The sequence below is a fragment of the Macrotis lagotis genome, chromosome 2 (genome assembly GCF_037893015.1).
Source record: "Macrotis lagotis isolate mMagLag1 chromosome 2, bilby.v1.9.chrom.fasta, whole genome shotgun sequence".
Taxonomy (NCBI): Eukaryota; Metazoa; Chordata; class Mammalia; order Peramelemorphia; family Peramelidae; genus Macrotis; species Macrotis lagotis.
This window is the reverse complement of record NC_133659.1, coordinates 331,208,933-331,224,205: the sequence shown is the minus strand read 5'-3', so window position 1 is coordinate 331,224,205 and position 15,273 is coordinate 331,208,933. Positions and strand designations below refer to the sequence as shown.

The window sequence follows — 15,273 nt, the reverse complement described above, 5'->3', positions numbered from 1 at the left end:
TGAGAAAACAGAAGAGAAGGGAAACCTTATTTGTCCTCCCCTTAAGCTGCCTATAGAGGGGGTATTGGAGTCACTTGTAACTTGACCCATAATGTTGACTATGTTGAATACAGAAATGAAATCTATTTGGACAGAGGAATAACCCACTTTGTCTCTTTTTGCCCCATTGCCTTTAGGAATCCTTGTTTCAAGACATTGACCTGTTACAGAAGCAGGGTATCGTAAGTAGACCTGGGATTCACCACAAAACTCTGCTCCTTTATCTCCCTGTCCAGGGTGACTTATCTCATTGATGTTCTGTCCTGTTCTGTTCCGTGGCTTGTGAAGTGTCTAGCTGATGCTGGGGGACAGTGGACTATTTGGGGGAACCTGAGAGTTAGAGATTGTCCTGAACACCAATCACTCCCCACTGTCTGAGGGCATTTGAGAGCATATGAAAAAGATCCTTTCTCTCAAACCTGTAGCCTTCTTGATGTTGTGCCTACTGCCATAGCACTATGCCTGGTCTACTTTGCCTTTTATTTATTATTACATTTTTAAAACTGTCTTTTGGGGATGCATTTTGTTTTTACATCACAGCCATTTCTGAGGGAAAGCCCCAGATCCTGCCCACTCTCCTCGCTTGATTTCTCCTTAGGGAAAATGATAATGAATAATTAAGCAAAAACATCCCAGGCAATGACTACATTGGGCAATGAACACAGCTTTCTGACCTGGTAGGCCCCACTTCTCTGCTGTGAAGAAAGAACGGTGGTTCATGATCTATTCTCCATGAACATCATTAGTTTTTCAGTCACTCAGAGCCCATCTTTCCTTGGGGGAATCTTTTCATTTACATTGTTAAAATCATTGGGCATCATTGTCTTTGGGCTCTGTTGACTTTGCTCAGCATCTGTGCAGGCAAATCTTCCATTTTCTCTGAATTACTCAGACTAATAATTTCTTATTATTACTAATTCTTATTTCTACTAATAACTTCTCTGAATTCCTCAGACTAATGATTTCTTACCACATCAGTTTTCTAATAGTGTTCATGTACCATAATTTCTAGCCAGTCTCCAGTTGATAAATGCCCACCTCAGTTCTTGGCTCTACTGTGTTGATGCTACTTTGAATATCTTGTTCTGTGTTGGACCCTTGTTTCTGTCTTTGACTTTAACCTGTGCTGTGGAGCACTGTTTGAAGACCCTACTTTATAGAAGGCCGTCTGGGTTTTCCTTCAAAAGAACTGAAATCAGCCTGGAGACTCAGTTGGCCCAGGAGAATAAATTAGGCCAAGCTTCTGACTTCCTGGTGGCATATATGAAAAAGCAGGGAGACCATTTAGGAGGTTCTGTGAGAGTCCAGGCGAGAAGGGATGAGGAGGCCTGTCCCAGGGTGATGGTGGTAATGGCAGCTGAGTGAGTGCAGAGAAGGAATCCCAAAGTAGATACAAGACTTGTATGCACAGACAGACCTTGCACAAAGAGCTTGTCATCCTGTGCCTGGCTGCCCTAGCCCTCCTCTCATATGGGCCATGCCAGGTGTTTGTCACCTGTCCCTTTCTACTTGATAGAAGACAAAGTCCCTCGCCTCTTTTCATCTCATAGTCTCTTCATATTAGTGACTGGAGGATGTTTTCACACAGTTTTTTCTGTGGCTTTTTGAGAAATATTTGTTCTTGACCTTTAACTGTTTTTGGAGAGCTGCCTCTTGGATGATCAGTCTCTGGGACAAAAGTGAGTCTTATCTTTTTAGGTCATCTCTCCTATAGAGGAGAACAGTGTCCTACTGTCCTTCTCTTCTCCCACTACTTGCTGCTCTATCTCTGCCTCTCCTACCCCCTCTGTGTCTGTCTCTGTATCTTTCTCTCTCATCCTTCCCCTTTTCTCTCACTTTCCAGGCCCTTTCTTCCTGTTTCCTGGGCACACCTTGGGGTTAACTCTAAATAGGAAAGAGAAGGGAAGTGGACGACACTGTTACGTTAGAGACCAAAGGAATTCCTCAACAGCCAATACAACCCCAAACTCTTCTCTCTCTAGTCCATCCTTTACCCTAAGACCAAAGTTATCTTCCTAACCAGTGGGCCTCTGATCACTTCACCCACCCCCTTCCCAACCAAAAGAAGTTCATGCTGCTCACCGAGGTGGGCATTTGAGGACTCTCATGCTCTGTCCCCAAGCTCCCAGACCCACTTGATGATATTCCTTCTCACATACCCTAAACTTCAGCCAGAGGGGGCTACTTGCCATTCCTGCCCACCTGGCAGCCTCCCAAAGCAGCTCTGTCTGTTGAATCTTCCCTCGCCTTCCTGACCTGGCTCAGGCAGGTACAGGTTCCTTGGAGAGGTCTTCCGATATCCTACTAGCAAGAAGTGACTGTACCCCAATTTCATACAGCACTTTTCAGTACACTTATCATAGTCTATGTTACAGTTCTGTGTGTGTGTGTGTGTGTGTGTGTGTGTTAGTTATCATCTCATTACTTTATAGGAGGCGAAGATTCTCAGATGTCATCCTTAACCTCTAACGTTACTCCTTTGTATACAGTAGTTGCTTAATAATTGATTGTTGAATTGAATCGAAGCCTTCCGATTTAGACTTGTCTTCAGCTCCTTCCAATATTCAGGAAAAAATCCTGACTCATTGGCAGTGCAGCATTTTTTCAAGGACAAAGAAAGTTCTCTTCAAAAATGCAAACTAAACATATTGGCCACAGCTTTTGCCAAAAGAAGGCACTCAACCAAGGGGGTGATCAGGTGATGGGGAAGATGTGTTTGCTCACTTTTCCAAAGATAGGCTGCTCTTTTAAGTGATCTGTGCATGGCCAGGCTTCTACAAACATTCCTTAAGAGCCATGGTACAACTGGAACATTTGGCATCCTGGCAGGTGGGTTCTCTCCAGATAGCTCCATCTGAATCTGCATGGTGGGTGGGTTCCACCTGGGCACAGTGAGCATTCTGGCAGCACAGTGGGCAGGGATGGACACACATGCAGGCTCACAACATGCTGAGGGAGCCGGTCAGCCTGGCATTCCATTGGCACGCTGTGCCTACTCTTCTCTTCCCAGAATGTGGCTGATATCAAGAAAATGAAATCAGCAGGGATCTGTACGGTCAAGGGCATCCAGATGACCACCAGAAGGGCTCTGTGCAACATCAAAGGCCTCTCTGAAGCCAAAGTGGACAAGATTAAAGAGGCGGCCAACAAGCTCATCGTAAGCCTGCCCCAGCCTTTGGTGGTTTAGTCAGTATGACCCAGGCCCATTGTACAAGGAACAAGTCTTTTGGGGAGGGGGAGAGCAGAAGCAACTCAGCTGCAGGTAGAGTCTCTCCAGGAATGGGGTGGTGGTCCTCTGGAGAGTCAACCTTCACTCCATGAGAGAGGATACTGCCAGAAAATTCCAGGGTGAGAGACGGGCAGGGACATGAGAGAAGAACCAAGCCTTCTGAGGATGAGCCTGGCACTGCCCGCAGGGAGTATGTGGCCTTCAAATGGAGGTACCCCAAGGCAAAGCCTCCTTTGCCACTGACAGGACCCAGGATGAGCCTTTCTATCATTTTCTGCTGTGATCCCAGGCTAATCAAATTCTTATAAAAAGGCGGCTGATCCATTTAAATGTGTGGGAAATTCCACTTGTATATAGACTACACTTATTTTAGAATGGTTAGGAGTAACAGTCTGCCACACAAAGAGTAAGTGGTACCAACTAATTTATCTGGAGTCCAAAGCAAGGCCTAGAGGTTCTAGATTTAGGACTGAGAGGGCCCTTTGGGGTTATCTAGTCAATTCCCCCCCCAAAAAAAATATTATATAGAAGGAACTAAGACCCAGAAATGACCCAGAGTCGTATAGGGGGTTGGGAGCAGGAACCAAGGTCAGCCCTGAGCTTCCCTAGCCCCATGGTCAGCTCTCTTTCTAATCATTGCACCAAGGTTTGAGGAGGTTTCCTATTGCCCACCACATCTGGAAGACCATACTTCTTCCAGGCTTAGAATAACAGAGGTGGGGCTAATTTGGATTCTTCCTCTTCAGATTCTGCTACATGCCCTCAGTCTCAGTTTCCTGATCTGTAAAATAGGGGTTTGGGAGGATCAAATGAGATTGTATGGGAACAATCCTTTGCAAATATTTTTTAAAGTGCCTGATAAATATTCTTTATGGTCATTTTTGTTGTTTTTATAATTCATTCCTGAAATAATGTTTGTAAATAGAAGCCTTTTTCCCCAAGCTGTTCTCTGATGAGAAGCTTCTGTAGATCCCAGTCATAGTCTCTGTATGCATTGCTGAAGCTTCAGGGGGATATCAACTCCTTTCTGAAAGCCTGGTTCCACCCATAGTAAATAAAATATCAACCAATCAACAAGCAATCACTAAAAGGCAACTGGATGATGTAGTGTATAGAGCACCAGCCTGGGGTTCAAAAGGACCTCACTTCAAGTCCAGTCTCAGACATGTACTGGTTGTGTGACCCTGGGCAAATCACTTAACCTTGATTGCTTCCCCCACCATCAAAAAAAAATTATGGGAAAACAAGCAAACTCTAATGGTTACAGCTGGTGCAGAAGGGATACTTGTTGGAAGCAGTCTGTAACAATCACGTGTTCACCTTGTTCTTTCTCCCTCTGTCTTCTTTCTCTTCTCTCTCCCTTTCTCCTCTGTCTCTTTCTTTTCCTTTCTCCTCTCTTTCTCTCCCCCTCCTCTCCCTTTTCTCTTTCTCTCCATCTGTCTCAACTCTCTCCCTCTTATTTTCTTCTTTCTCTCCCCTTCCCCTCTATCCTCTCCCTATCTTTCTGTATCTTTCTCTCTTTTCTTCCTCTTCTCTCTCCCCTTACCCCTTCTTTCTTTTTCTCTCTCTGCCTCTGTCTCTTTCTCATCCTTAGTTGCTCTTCAGTTTATCCCTTTCTCTTCTCTATTTTTTGCCTGACCTCCCATTATTTTGTGGAGCATCTGATGGGTGGTGCTATCTCCCAGGGCTAGAGACATTACCAGCCACTGGTCTAGATACCAGATTAGAGCATAGGAAAGGCTTGGTTAATTGTGATTAGTCTACACATGTGTAATATTGTTCAAACGGATTGTGTCCCCCCATTATTGCCTTTCAGGATGGACATTTGGGGATTCTCTGTCTTTTGAAAAACGGTGTAGAATGGCTAGAGTGAATGAGGCCAACAGCTGTGGCCTCTTGATACAGCAGATAGTAACCTAGGGCCCAGGGCAGTCTTTCTGAACCTTTCTTTTCTTTTTCTAGGAGCCTGGGTTCCTGACTGCCTTTGAGTACAGTGAGAAGCGGAAGATGGTTTTCCACGTCACCACAGGAAGCCAGGAATTTGAGTGCGCCTCTCCTTTCTTTCCAGCCGAGCAGGGCCTGGTCTCAGGAGGACCAGAACGGCTTTCCTTTCCTCTGTCTTGTGGCCATTTCTTTTTTTTTAATTGATATTTTATTTTATTTTTCCAATGACATGTTATGAAAAATTTTCAACATTCATCCACATGATAAGTTACATAATTTGCTTCTATCCTCCCTTCCCAACTTCCCTCAGTGGTGAACAGTTAGGTGAACATTGTATATATACATTTGTTTTAACACGTTTACAGATTACTGTATGAGGAATTGGGAGAAAAGAAAATCATGAGATAGGAAAGAAAAACACAAGAGAAATTTTTAAAAAGTGAATGTAATGTTCATTCAGATTCTGTAGGGTCTTTTTGGTTTTGTTTTCCTTCCTCTGGCTGGGGAATAGCATTGTCCATAGCCAACCTCTAGGGTTGGCCTAGCTCTCTGGACCACTGAGAAGAACTGTATCCTTTAAGGTTGCTCATCTCATAATGTTGTTGTTACTGTGGACAATGTTCTCTTGGTTCTGCTCCATTCACTCTGCATCAGTTCCTGTAATTCATTGCCTGCTTCTCTACAGCCTGACCACTCATGGTTTCTCATAGAACTGTCATACTCCATAGCATTCATACTCCACAGCTAGCTCAGCCATTCCCCTACTGATGGGCGTCTCCTAGATTTCCAATTCTTTGCCACTATAAAAAGATCTGCTGTGAATGTTTTGGAACATGTGGGGCTTTTCCCATTTTTATGGTTTCTTCTGAATATTGGTAGCCGCTTCTTTTGTAAATGACCTTTACACAGAAGATCTGGGGGTATTTTCAACAGGCATCAAAGCTATAAAGAAATCTCAGACAGATTGAAGCAGAAACCAAGATCCCCAAAGACAGCAGGAATAGTTGTGGAAAAATCAAGTTGATTTTTCCCTCAAAGGGATCTTTAAAGTTCATAGAGACTAGGTTTTTAAATGGATTGTTTTAAGAAATTTGGCTTTAACTTTTAAAATAAGTTAATAGATTGAAAGAACACACTTTAAAGAATCTGAGCCCTGTTCCTTTTTTTTTTTTGCTTTCAACAGGCCTCAGCTGCCCTTTTTAATCTTAGAGGCAGTTGGGGGCTTGGTGTACAGAGGACTGGGCCTAGAGTCAGGAAGATCTGAGGTCAAATCCCGCCTCAGACACGTCCTCACTTTGGGACCCTGGACAAGTTATTTAACCTCTGTTTGCTTCAGGTTTCTCATCTGGAAAGTGAAGATTATAATTGTACGTCCCTCTCAGGTTACTCTGAGGACCAAACGGAAATATTTATTAAGTGCCTTTTTTTGTTTTGCAAGGCAGTGGGGTTAAGTGGCTTGCCCAAGGCCACCCAGCTAGGTAATGATGAAGTGTCCGAGGTCCCATTTGAACTCAGCTCCTCCTGACTCCAGGGCCGGTGCTCTAGCCACTGCACCACCTAGCTGCTTTTCAAACCATAAAGTGATATTGTTAGCGCTAGTTATGAAGATGGTGATGCTAGTTATTATAGGACTTGGTTTGAACTCAGAATTGGAGAATAGGTCAAAGTTGAAAGGGGGTACTGAGACTTGGTGTTGGGAGAAACTTATTAATGATTAGAACAACTGAAAAGTAGAGCAGGTAGCCTTCTGCAGGGGGGTTCCCCCTCCCTGGTGGTCTTTCAAGGCTGCTTTTGCCATAGAGGGCACCTTTTTTAGGTGTCAACTGGATTCTTCCCTCTAAAAGGGCCTGATTCTGACTTGATTGGAGAGGCCAAGTCACTTAGTACTGATGTTAGTCTGTCAGGAGTATCCCATTGTCATTATGCTTTCCTGATCCAAGGGGTTTGGTCTCCTTTTTTCCAGTTGCACCTCCTAATAACCTGGGGAGCTAAACAGTCTAGCCTCATCATCCCCATTTTACCAGAGAAGAAAGCAGAGGCTCAGAGAGATTACAGGGACTGGGTCTCTAGATCTCTCAGCTATTGAGTGGCAGCACCAATTCTCAACCTAGGCTTTTTCACTCCAAGCCCAGAGCCCAGACTCAAGAGTTTTAGAATACATATTTTTAAAAATCCTTAACATCTTTTGGAAGCATGCAGTTGAATTCCAGACAACTGGAAAGTCCAGCTTCAAGTCTCTTGACTCCCACACTTCTAGAGGAGGGTGCACCATAGGCTCCTGTTGGTAGTTTGGAAGGCATGACCACAGGTCCTATGGACAGTTGTTCATCTACCTGTCCATACAAGACAAGGCCCATGATCTAAGAAACCAAGGCATCCCTCACCCATGGATGTGCCAACCTCTAGGGGCTTAGCTCTTGCCCCTTATTGCCTGACCCTCTGCTTCTCTTACTGCCTAATATTTGCTTTCTCTCTGTTTCCAGTAAACTGCTGGGTGGTGGAATTGAAAGCATGGCGATTACAGAAGCTTTTGGGGGTAAGTGAAATAGTATTTGGATATAACTGAGCTGGGACTTTAGAAGAGAGGAGAAAAGACTAGAAGGTCTAGAGAATAGATTCTAAGAGAAACCAATTCAGAACAGAAAAATGCCTTCACTGAGAAGGATCACTGAACACGAACTATCTGAATTGGGAAGGTTCTTAGAATGTGGAATGGCAGAGAAGGGCCCATAGACAAAGGATATCAGAGCTGGAAGGGACTACCCCTAAGACATGGAATGAAAAGCATCACCTCCATGAAGCCTCCCCTGAATCCCTAGTGTTGAGGTCCCCAAAATGAGCCAGCAAACTCCCAGGGTCCTATGGAGGTGGGGACTGGGACTGGGGCTCTCTCTCTCTCTCTCCTCTCTCCTCTCATTCTCTTGTTCTCCTTCATTCACTTCCCTCCCTCTCTCCTTCCTTCTCTCCCTCCTTTTCTTCTTCCTTTCTTCTCTCCTTCCTTCCCTCTCTCTCTCTCTCTCTTTCTTTTTCTTCCTTTCTCTCTTCCTGCCTTCCTTCCTTTCTTTTTCTTTCTTTCTTTCTTTCTCTCTTCTTTCCTTCTTTCTCCCCAAAGCTGAACACTCCCCTCCACTGAGTGGAGCAAGCCCTTAGTTTAACTTCTTGTCTTCCTGTCTTTCATCTTCTCCATATAACTATCTTCTTTTTCCACCATGTGTTTTCTTTTTTAAAAAATTTATTTATTTTGAATTTTACAATTTTTGCCCTAATCACACTCCCCCCCACACCAGAAGGCAGTCTGTTAGTCTTTTTATTGTTTACATGGTATACATTGATCTAAATTGAGTGTGATGAGAGAGAAATCATATCCTTAAGGAAAAAAAATGAAGTATAAGAGATAGCAAAATTACATAATAAGGTAAGTTTTTTTTTTAAATTAAAGGTAATAGTCCTTGGTCTTTGTTTAAACACCACAATTCTTTCTCTGGATATAGTTGGTATTCTCCATTGAAGACAGCCTCAAATTGTCCCTGACTGTTGCACTGATGGAATGAGGGAGTCCTTGAAGGTTGAATATCACCCCCATGTTGCTGTTAGGGTGTACAGTGTTTTTCTGGTTTTGCTCGTCTCACTCAGCATCAGTTCATGCAAATCCCTCCAGGCTTCCCTGAATTCCCGTCCCTCCTGGTTTCTAATAGAACAGTAGTGTTCCATGACATACATATACCACAGTTTGCTGAGCCATTCCCCAATTGATGGACATTTACTTGATTTCCAGTTCTTTGCCACCACAAACAGGGCTGCTCTATCATGTATTTTCTCAATGACATCTTTTACTGCTGTTTTTTGAAGTTTGCCTGCTCACACCCTCTCCATATCTTTCCCTTTCTCTCCTTGGAGCCTACTCTGTCACCTGTTAGCTACCATATAGCAACACCAGTAATAATCTCAATAATCCCAACAGCATTAATACTCTCACTGAACATGCCTAACATGGTGGTTACTTAAATGTTTATAGAACAACTTGTTGAATTAAGTGCAAGTAGAACTTGGACATAAAAAATAAATCATATTTAATAAATATTATAGCAATAATATTTAATAATAAATCCACTTTAAGAATTTACAAAGCAAGAAACTGAAATGAATTCTCCTTTGCTATATGTCTAGGACAAAAGAGAGTCATTCTTGGTTATAATTAGAATGTAAACTCTTTGCAATGGTAGGCCATTATCAGCTATTTAAGAAAAGATGATTTTCCTCAGTGTCTTTTCATTTTTAAAAATTTGATTTCCCTGGAAAAAAATATCTTTTTCTCAGATTCTTCTGGAAGATAATTGACTATAGGTCTGAGTCTTTCCTTAATCATATGTAATTCTCTAAAAGCATGCTAGGTGGTTCAATGGTTAGAGTGCCAGACCTGGAATCTGGAAGACTCATCTTCCTGAGTTCAAATGTAACCTTACTTTCTAGCTGTGTGACCCTGGGCAAGTCACTCAATCCTGACTGCCTCAAAAAAAAAAATAATAGTGAACAATTTACAAAAGAGGATATATTCTTATACATGATTAGCTGAAAAAAATTATACCTCACTAATACTCAATTAGATCTATGATCTCATCAATTTGGGAATCCAACCATATAGACTTCAACCCATCATTGCCTATTACTCCTATGCATCTCTTATGCCCTAAATTTGCATTCCACTCAAAGTCCTGGGAGTTTCCTTCAACTTCTCCTAATATCAGCAAGGCAACATGGAGCAAGCCCTCAGTTTATCTTCCTGTCTTTCACCTTTTCTGTATAACTGTCTTCTTTTCCCAATCATGTATTTTCTCAATGACATCTTTTATGGCTGTTTTTTTTTATAATACGTACAAATTATATACGTTTATTTTTAATCATTTTAAATAACACTTGTATAAATTTATATATTCAAATCATACACATTTTTAGAAATTTATTTTGAAGCTAGTACAGCAAATGGGTGAGACATCTTTGTAAGTCTGCATTAGAATTTTAGTGAATTAAAGAGAAGTTTGTTCATCACTTCAGAGAGACATCTATCACAGTAGGTTGATTGGATGACTAGCAGAGTTCTTGTGCCTCAAAATCAAATTTAGCTTTAAATCATTAAATTTGACTTAGATCAGGGACTTGACTTCATGTCTTTTGGTTGCGATGTTATTTAGTATGTGTAAGTTTGACTTGTAGCTGATGGAATAAGGATGATACGTTATCATAGCTTTGGAAAATACTTCATTCAACCACTGATACCTTATGGATCAAAAGCCTTTGGTCCCTAGGATATCATTTGGTTCTTTAAGACAAGTTCCTATTAATTCAAATGCTTTTCCCCTGGGCAAACACCAGCTAATATCCAGAGTGTGGACTTTAAATCCTGCAAGTAACCCTCCTATTATCAATCCCCCTCCACCTCTCTCCAGCTCCAAAGATCAACCATTTCTCCATTTATAAAGGATTTTTGGGAAACTTGTCAGGCTTCCTTTTCTGTCTTTGGACTATTTTCACTTTCTGTCCATCTAAAATATATCTTTTTTACCACTGTCTTTTGAAGTTTCTCTTTGGTTATATGCTAGTGCCTGCTCACACTCTCTACATGTCTCTCCCTTTCTCTCCTTGGAGACTATTCTGTCAGATGTTAGCTACCATATAGCAACACCAGTAATAATCTCATTAATAATCAGAGAAATTAAAATAACTTTGTACTCTTCCTACATACCCATCCTATTAAAAAAAATGGGAAGTGACAAACAATGCTAGTGGAACAATAGACACATTCATGCATAACTAGTGGAATTACAAATTGATAGACCCTTTTTGGAGAGTAGTCTGAAAGTACATAGAAGTCACCAAAAAAAGCCTTGCCCTTTGGCCTAAGAATCTCATGACTGATTATATATCAAACAATAAATGTCTGCTCTGAGCTATATCCTGTGTATTACCATAAAAAAGTCATTTATTTAAAAATAGATGAATAGGAATTAGGGCCAGAAAGATTAGAGATCATTTACTTTAACCTTTCATTTTATAGATGAGAAACTGAGACCCTCAGAGTGTGATATCAAAAATAAGCAGATAGTTTCCAAGACCAGTATTTGAATCCAGATTTTCTGACTCCAGATTTTCCAAAGGACTCAGTTTTCTCAATTCGCAAAATTCTGAAATCAAATTAGATAATCTCTCAAGTCCTCTTCAGCTCTAAAATCCTGTGGTCCTGTGCCTTTGCTAAATGAGGGTTGATAGAGACATGGAAACAGAGGAGATTTTCAGGTATCTTTCTTGGCAAAAATTTCTAGGGTTTAAAAAGTAGACTCATTTTTCATTAATCTCTCTTTCAGAATTTCGAACAGGAAAAACCCAACTTTCTCACACCCTCTGTGGTAAGTATCTTTCTGCCATCTCTGGACAGTCTTGATTTTAAGGTTTTTCAAAAACACTATCCTTTGTCAGATTGCATCCTCATTTTGGATTCAGAAAATATGGTCCAACATCTCTAGTAAATTTCTCTAGTCGTGGTGATTCCTCCCACCCAAGTCCTCTTCTCCCTACCTTCCCAAAGACCTGGAGAAGAAATGATCCAGTTCTCATAGCTCTCATAGCTTCTGGGAGGAAGGATAAGTGTGTTCTTTCTCCCTTCTCCCAGTCTCCCCACCACAACCATATCCACACCTGTTCTTTGCCATCATTATTGAACAATCTCTCCTCTCTGAGAGTCATGAAGGTCCTCAACCAGTAAGTACATAGTCTTGTCTCTGATGTCATCTGACCTCCATGTTCTCCTCCTCTCTTCCTCAATGATCTCCCTATCTAGTTTACAACTCCTGCCATCATCCTTGATGAGCTCATTGTGATGAAATTAGAGATACTAATGTACTCTACTTAAGTAAGATTTTTAAGCTGGAGAATGAAGTCATAAATTGTCTGTAAAGATTATTAATCTGATAGGGGCAGAAAGAACGAATTGAAGAAACCAAGCCTAGAACTGGGAGGCCAGTTAGGAGGCTATTGGAATAATCCAGGTGGAAATCTTCAGGATCTAGACAGGAGAGACAGTAGGATTGGAACAAATGAGACAAGGGAAAGACAAAGTATTTCAGAGAAAAAAAACTGATAGGACTTTGTGGTTGACTGTGAGGAAAATGAAGCTATAGGAAATACCAATTATGAATCAAAAGTTTCTGACCTCAGAGACTGTTGCCATTAGTAGAGACAGGAGAGTTAGGAGAGGGTGCTAGTTTGGGGGAAAATGCATGATTTCTATTTTCAGCAAATAGAGTTTGGTTTCTAAGCTTATCATTTCCTTTCGTCTTAGTGATTAAGACATTAGGAATTTATTTATTACAAAAAGCTAAAATTCTAATGGTACCTGTAGAAGTTTTATGAGAGGCCCAGAGACTTAAGGGCAACTAGGTGGATAGAGTGCTGCTGGCTAGAGCTAGCCAAGAAGTCCTGATCAAATCTGGCCTCAGGTACTTCTTAGTTGTGTGACCCTGGCAAGTCACTTCACTCTGGTTGCCTCAATTCCCTCAACTGTAAAATGAACTGGAGAAGGAAATGGCAAACCCTCCAGTATTTCTGTTAAGAAAACTTTCAGTGGGATCAAGAACATCCGACATGACCAATTGACTAAATAACACACAGCAACTGAGTTCCAGTTCTGCCTCTCACACACACTGACTAGGTGACTTTGGGTATGTCATTTTACTCCTCAGAGTCCCATGACAATTTTCTGAGACTATAAATTACTCAGAAGATGAAGAACCTTTTTAGAAGAGGGAGTATGGGGGCAGTTACATGGTGCAATGGACAGAACACTGACCCTGGAGTCAGGAGGACCTAAATTCAAATCTGGCCTCAGACACTTAATAATCATCTAGCTGTGTGGCCTTGGGCAAGCCACTTAATCCCATTGTCATGGAAAAAAAAATAGAAGAGGGTGTGTCTTCACACTGGAGTTCCCTCACTGATTCAAACACAGGTTTAGTCACTATCTTGATGTCCTCCACTAACGTCTCCTGGGAGGGTAGCAGGACCCTGATTGCTGGAGGCCCCCCACTTCCCCCCAGGCTCTAGAGGCTTTAATCATCATCCCTTGACTGACTCTCTATGTCTTGTCTGAGAACTGTCCTGTCCAAGGCCAGAGGCACATTCCCTAGTTGGCCTCTGAAGGACAGTTTTCTGGCTTCCAAAGGCTACTGGTGAAAGGAAAGGTGGTCCTAAACATCCCCTCAACAGGATGGCACTGAGTCAGTGCCACTGAGTCAGATCTGCATTGATTGCCCTATTTAAATCAATTACAGGGCATGATTTTATGCCTCTAGTATTACTCACAAGTAGGCAGTCATGACTTGGCTATTCCAAAGACCTAGGTTGGGTAAGCCACCCCTTCTGGGACCCAAGGATCTGAGGGCTCAAGGATGATGCCACCTTACAGGAGACCTGCTCTGAGGAGCTAGGGGATGGAGGTTCTTGGTGAACCTAAGGAGGTTACAAAATATAGCTCATGTTTCCTATTAAACTCTCTATGTGTAATTTGCTCCAAGTCTATCTTCCAGTATTCATCTTTGTTCTTGGTTTCCTCTTGTTCTCCAGTGACAGCTCAACTTCCAGGAGCTGGAGGCTACCCAGGAGGAAAGGTTATCTTCATCGATACGGAAAATACTTTGTAGCCTTTTTATAGTTTACTGGACTGGTGGTATAGTTCAGGAGGGCAGGAATGCCCCAAGAAAGGGGGCATCTTGTTGGAAATGTCTCAGACTGGTAATCTTCCCATGCATTCCAGAAAACAGATAACAGTGGAGAGAGCAGCAGGAATGTGATCACTGGCCATGGCCTCCAGTCCCTCTGTACCCCAAGGATGAGCTCTTCTCAACCTGGGACACTTGTGTTTCAATGACAGAAGGAAGAGTACAGGAAGAGACCCTCTGCTCTCGGCTCTGGCCTTTGGTGACTGCCTCAGAGGCCTTGGCCCTCTTGGCCCTCTCATTCACCTTTTAGAAAATCAGGGGCAGCAAAGTCCCCCTCACCCCCCCAAAATCCACCCCCTCACCTGCCCTTGCCCTCCCAGATCCTTTCTTGTCTGCTTCATCCCTCCATGGGACTACATTGTCAATGTAGCCAAAATAATCAGACAAAAACTGATCTCAGCATCCAATCAGGTAGATACTGCCCATGAAGCCGGTCCTGAGTTCTTTGGCCCCATCCAGTTACCTGCTCCAGCCAATGTGGAAGCTTCCCTAGCCTCATCCCCTCCTCCTTCCAAAGAGGTCCTGGGCCTCTGTTTTGAACATCAGAGCCATAAGTTACCCTGTTTTGCCAGCGAAAGGTCATGTGTGGCACCAACCTTGTCCTGTCATAGGCCCCCAGAGGCCTTCTTGTCCAACACCATGTTTTACAGAGGAGAAATGTGATCCTGCACACCACTTTGCCAGCCTTCAGTTGGGTCTCTATTCATGGGTATTAGCAGAGAGACAAGAGCAGAGGAGTTTCAACATTCCTGATGGAAGGATCTGGTTAATATAGAACAGCATCTGTCCTGTCAGGTGTTCTTCCAAGGTTGTTTTCAAGAACATTTCCTGATTGAATGCAGGGAGTCTAATCTTTTTAGATTATTTTTGCTGTGAAGCGCATGGCAGGGGCAGGCAGAGGCCTTGTTTGGCAGCTTGGCTCTGCTGTAGACCCCCCTGGCATGACTTGAACCTTTGATTTCCTCAGTTGTAAAATGAGGGGTTGGTCTCGAGGACCCTGAGGGGCCATCCAGCTCTAGAATTCAAAAGAGGAGCTATGTCAAGAATGTTGGACAGGGAACCCAAGTCTGAATCCCAGCCCTGTCATTTTCTGCCACTTTCTTAGTAGTAAATAACTCTGTGTGAGTCATTTCCCTTCCTTAGGCCTCAGTTTCCCAATCTGGAAAATCAGGGAGTTAGATTTGATGGTCTCTGGGGTCCTTTGTAGCTATACATGTCAAACTGGGAAGTACAGATGCCACAGAAATGCTAGGAAGAAGGACTTCTCCTAACCAGGAAAGGCAGGAGAAGTAG

The 15,273-nt window shown here is 42.6% G+C and overlaps 1 protein-coding gene across 1 annotated transcript in view; it reads left to right on the top strand.

Annotated features, from left to right (window-relative positions):
* DMC1 (DNA meiotic recombinase 1) overlaps positions 1-15,273 on the top strand; it is a 42,229-nt gene that overhangs the window by 4,863 nt on the left and 22,093 nt on the right. The window contains exons 3-8 of the mRNA XM_074226935.1: positions 177-221; positions 3,050-3,196; positions 5,231-5,313; positions 7,696-7,748; positions 11,572-11,613; positions 13,826-13,898. Of these exons, the coding sequence (XP_074083036.1) occupies positions 177-221; positions 3,050-3,196; positions 5,231-5,313; positions 7,696-7,748; positions 11,572-11,613; positions 13,826-13,898 (443 nt within the window). The remainder of the gene's footprint in view (positions 1-176; positions 222-3,049; positions 3,197-5,230; positions 5,314-7,695; positions 7,749-11,571; positions 11,614-13,825; positions 13,899-15,273) is intronic.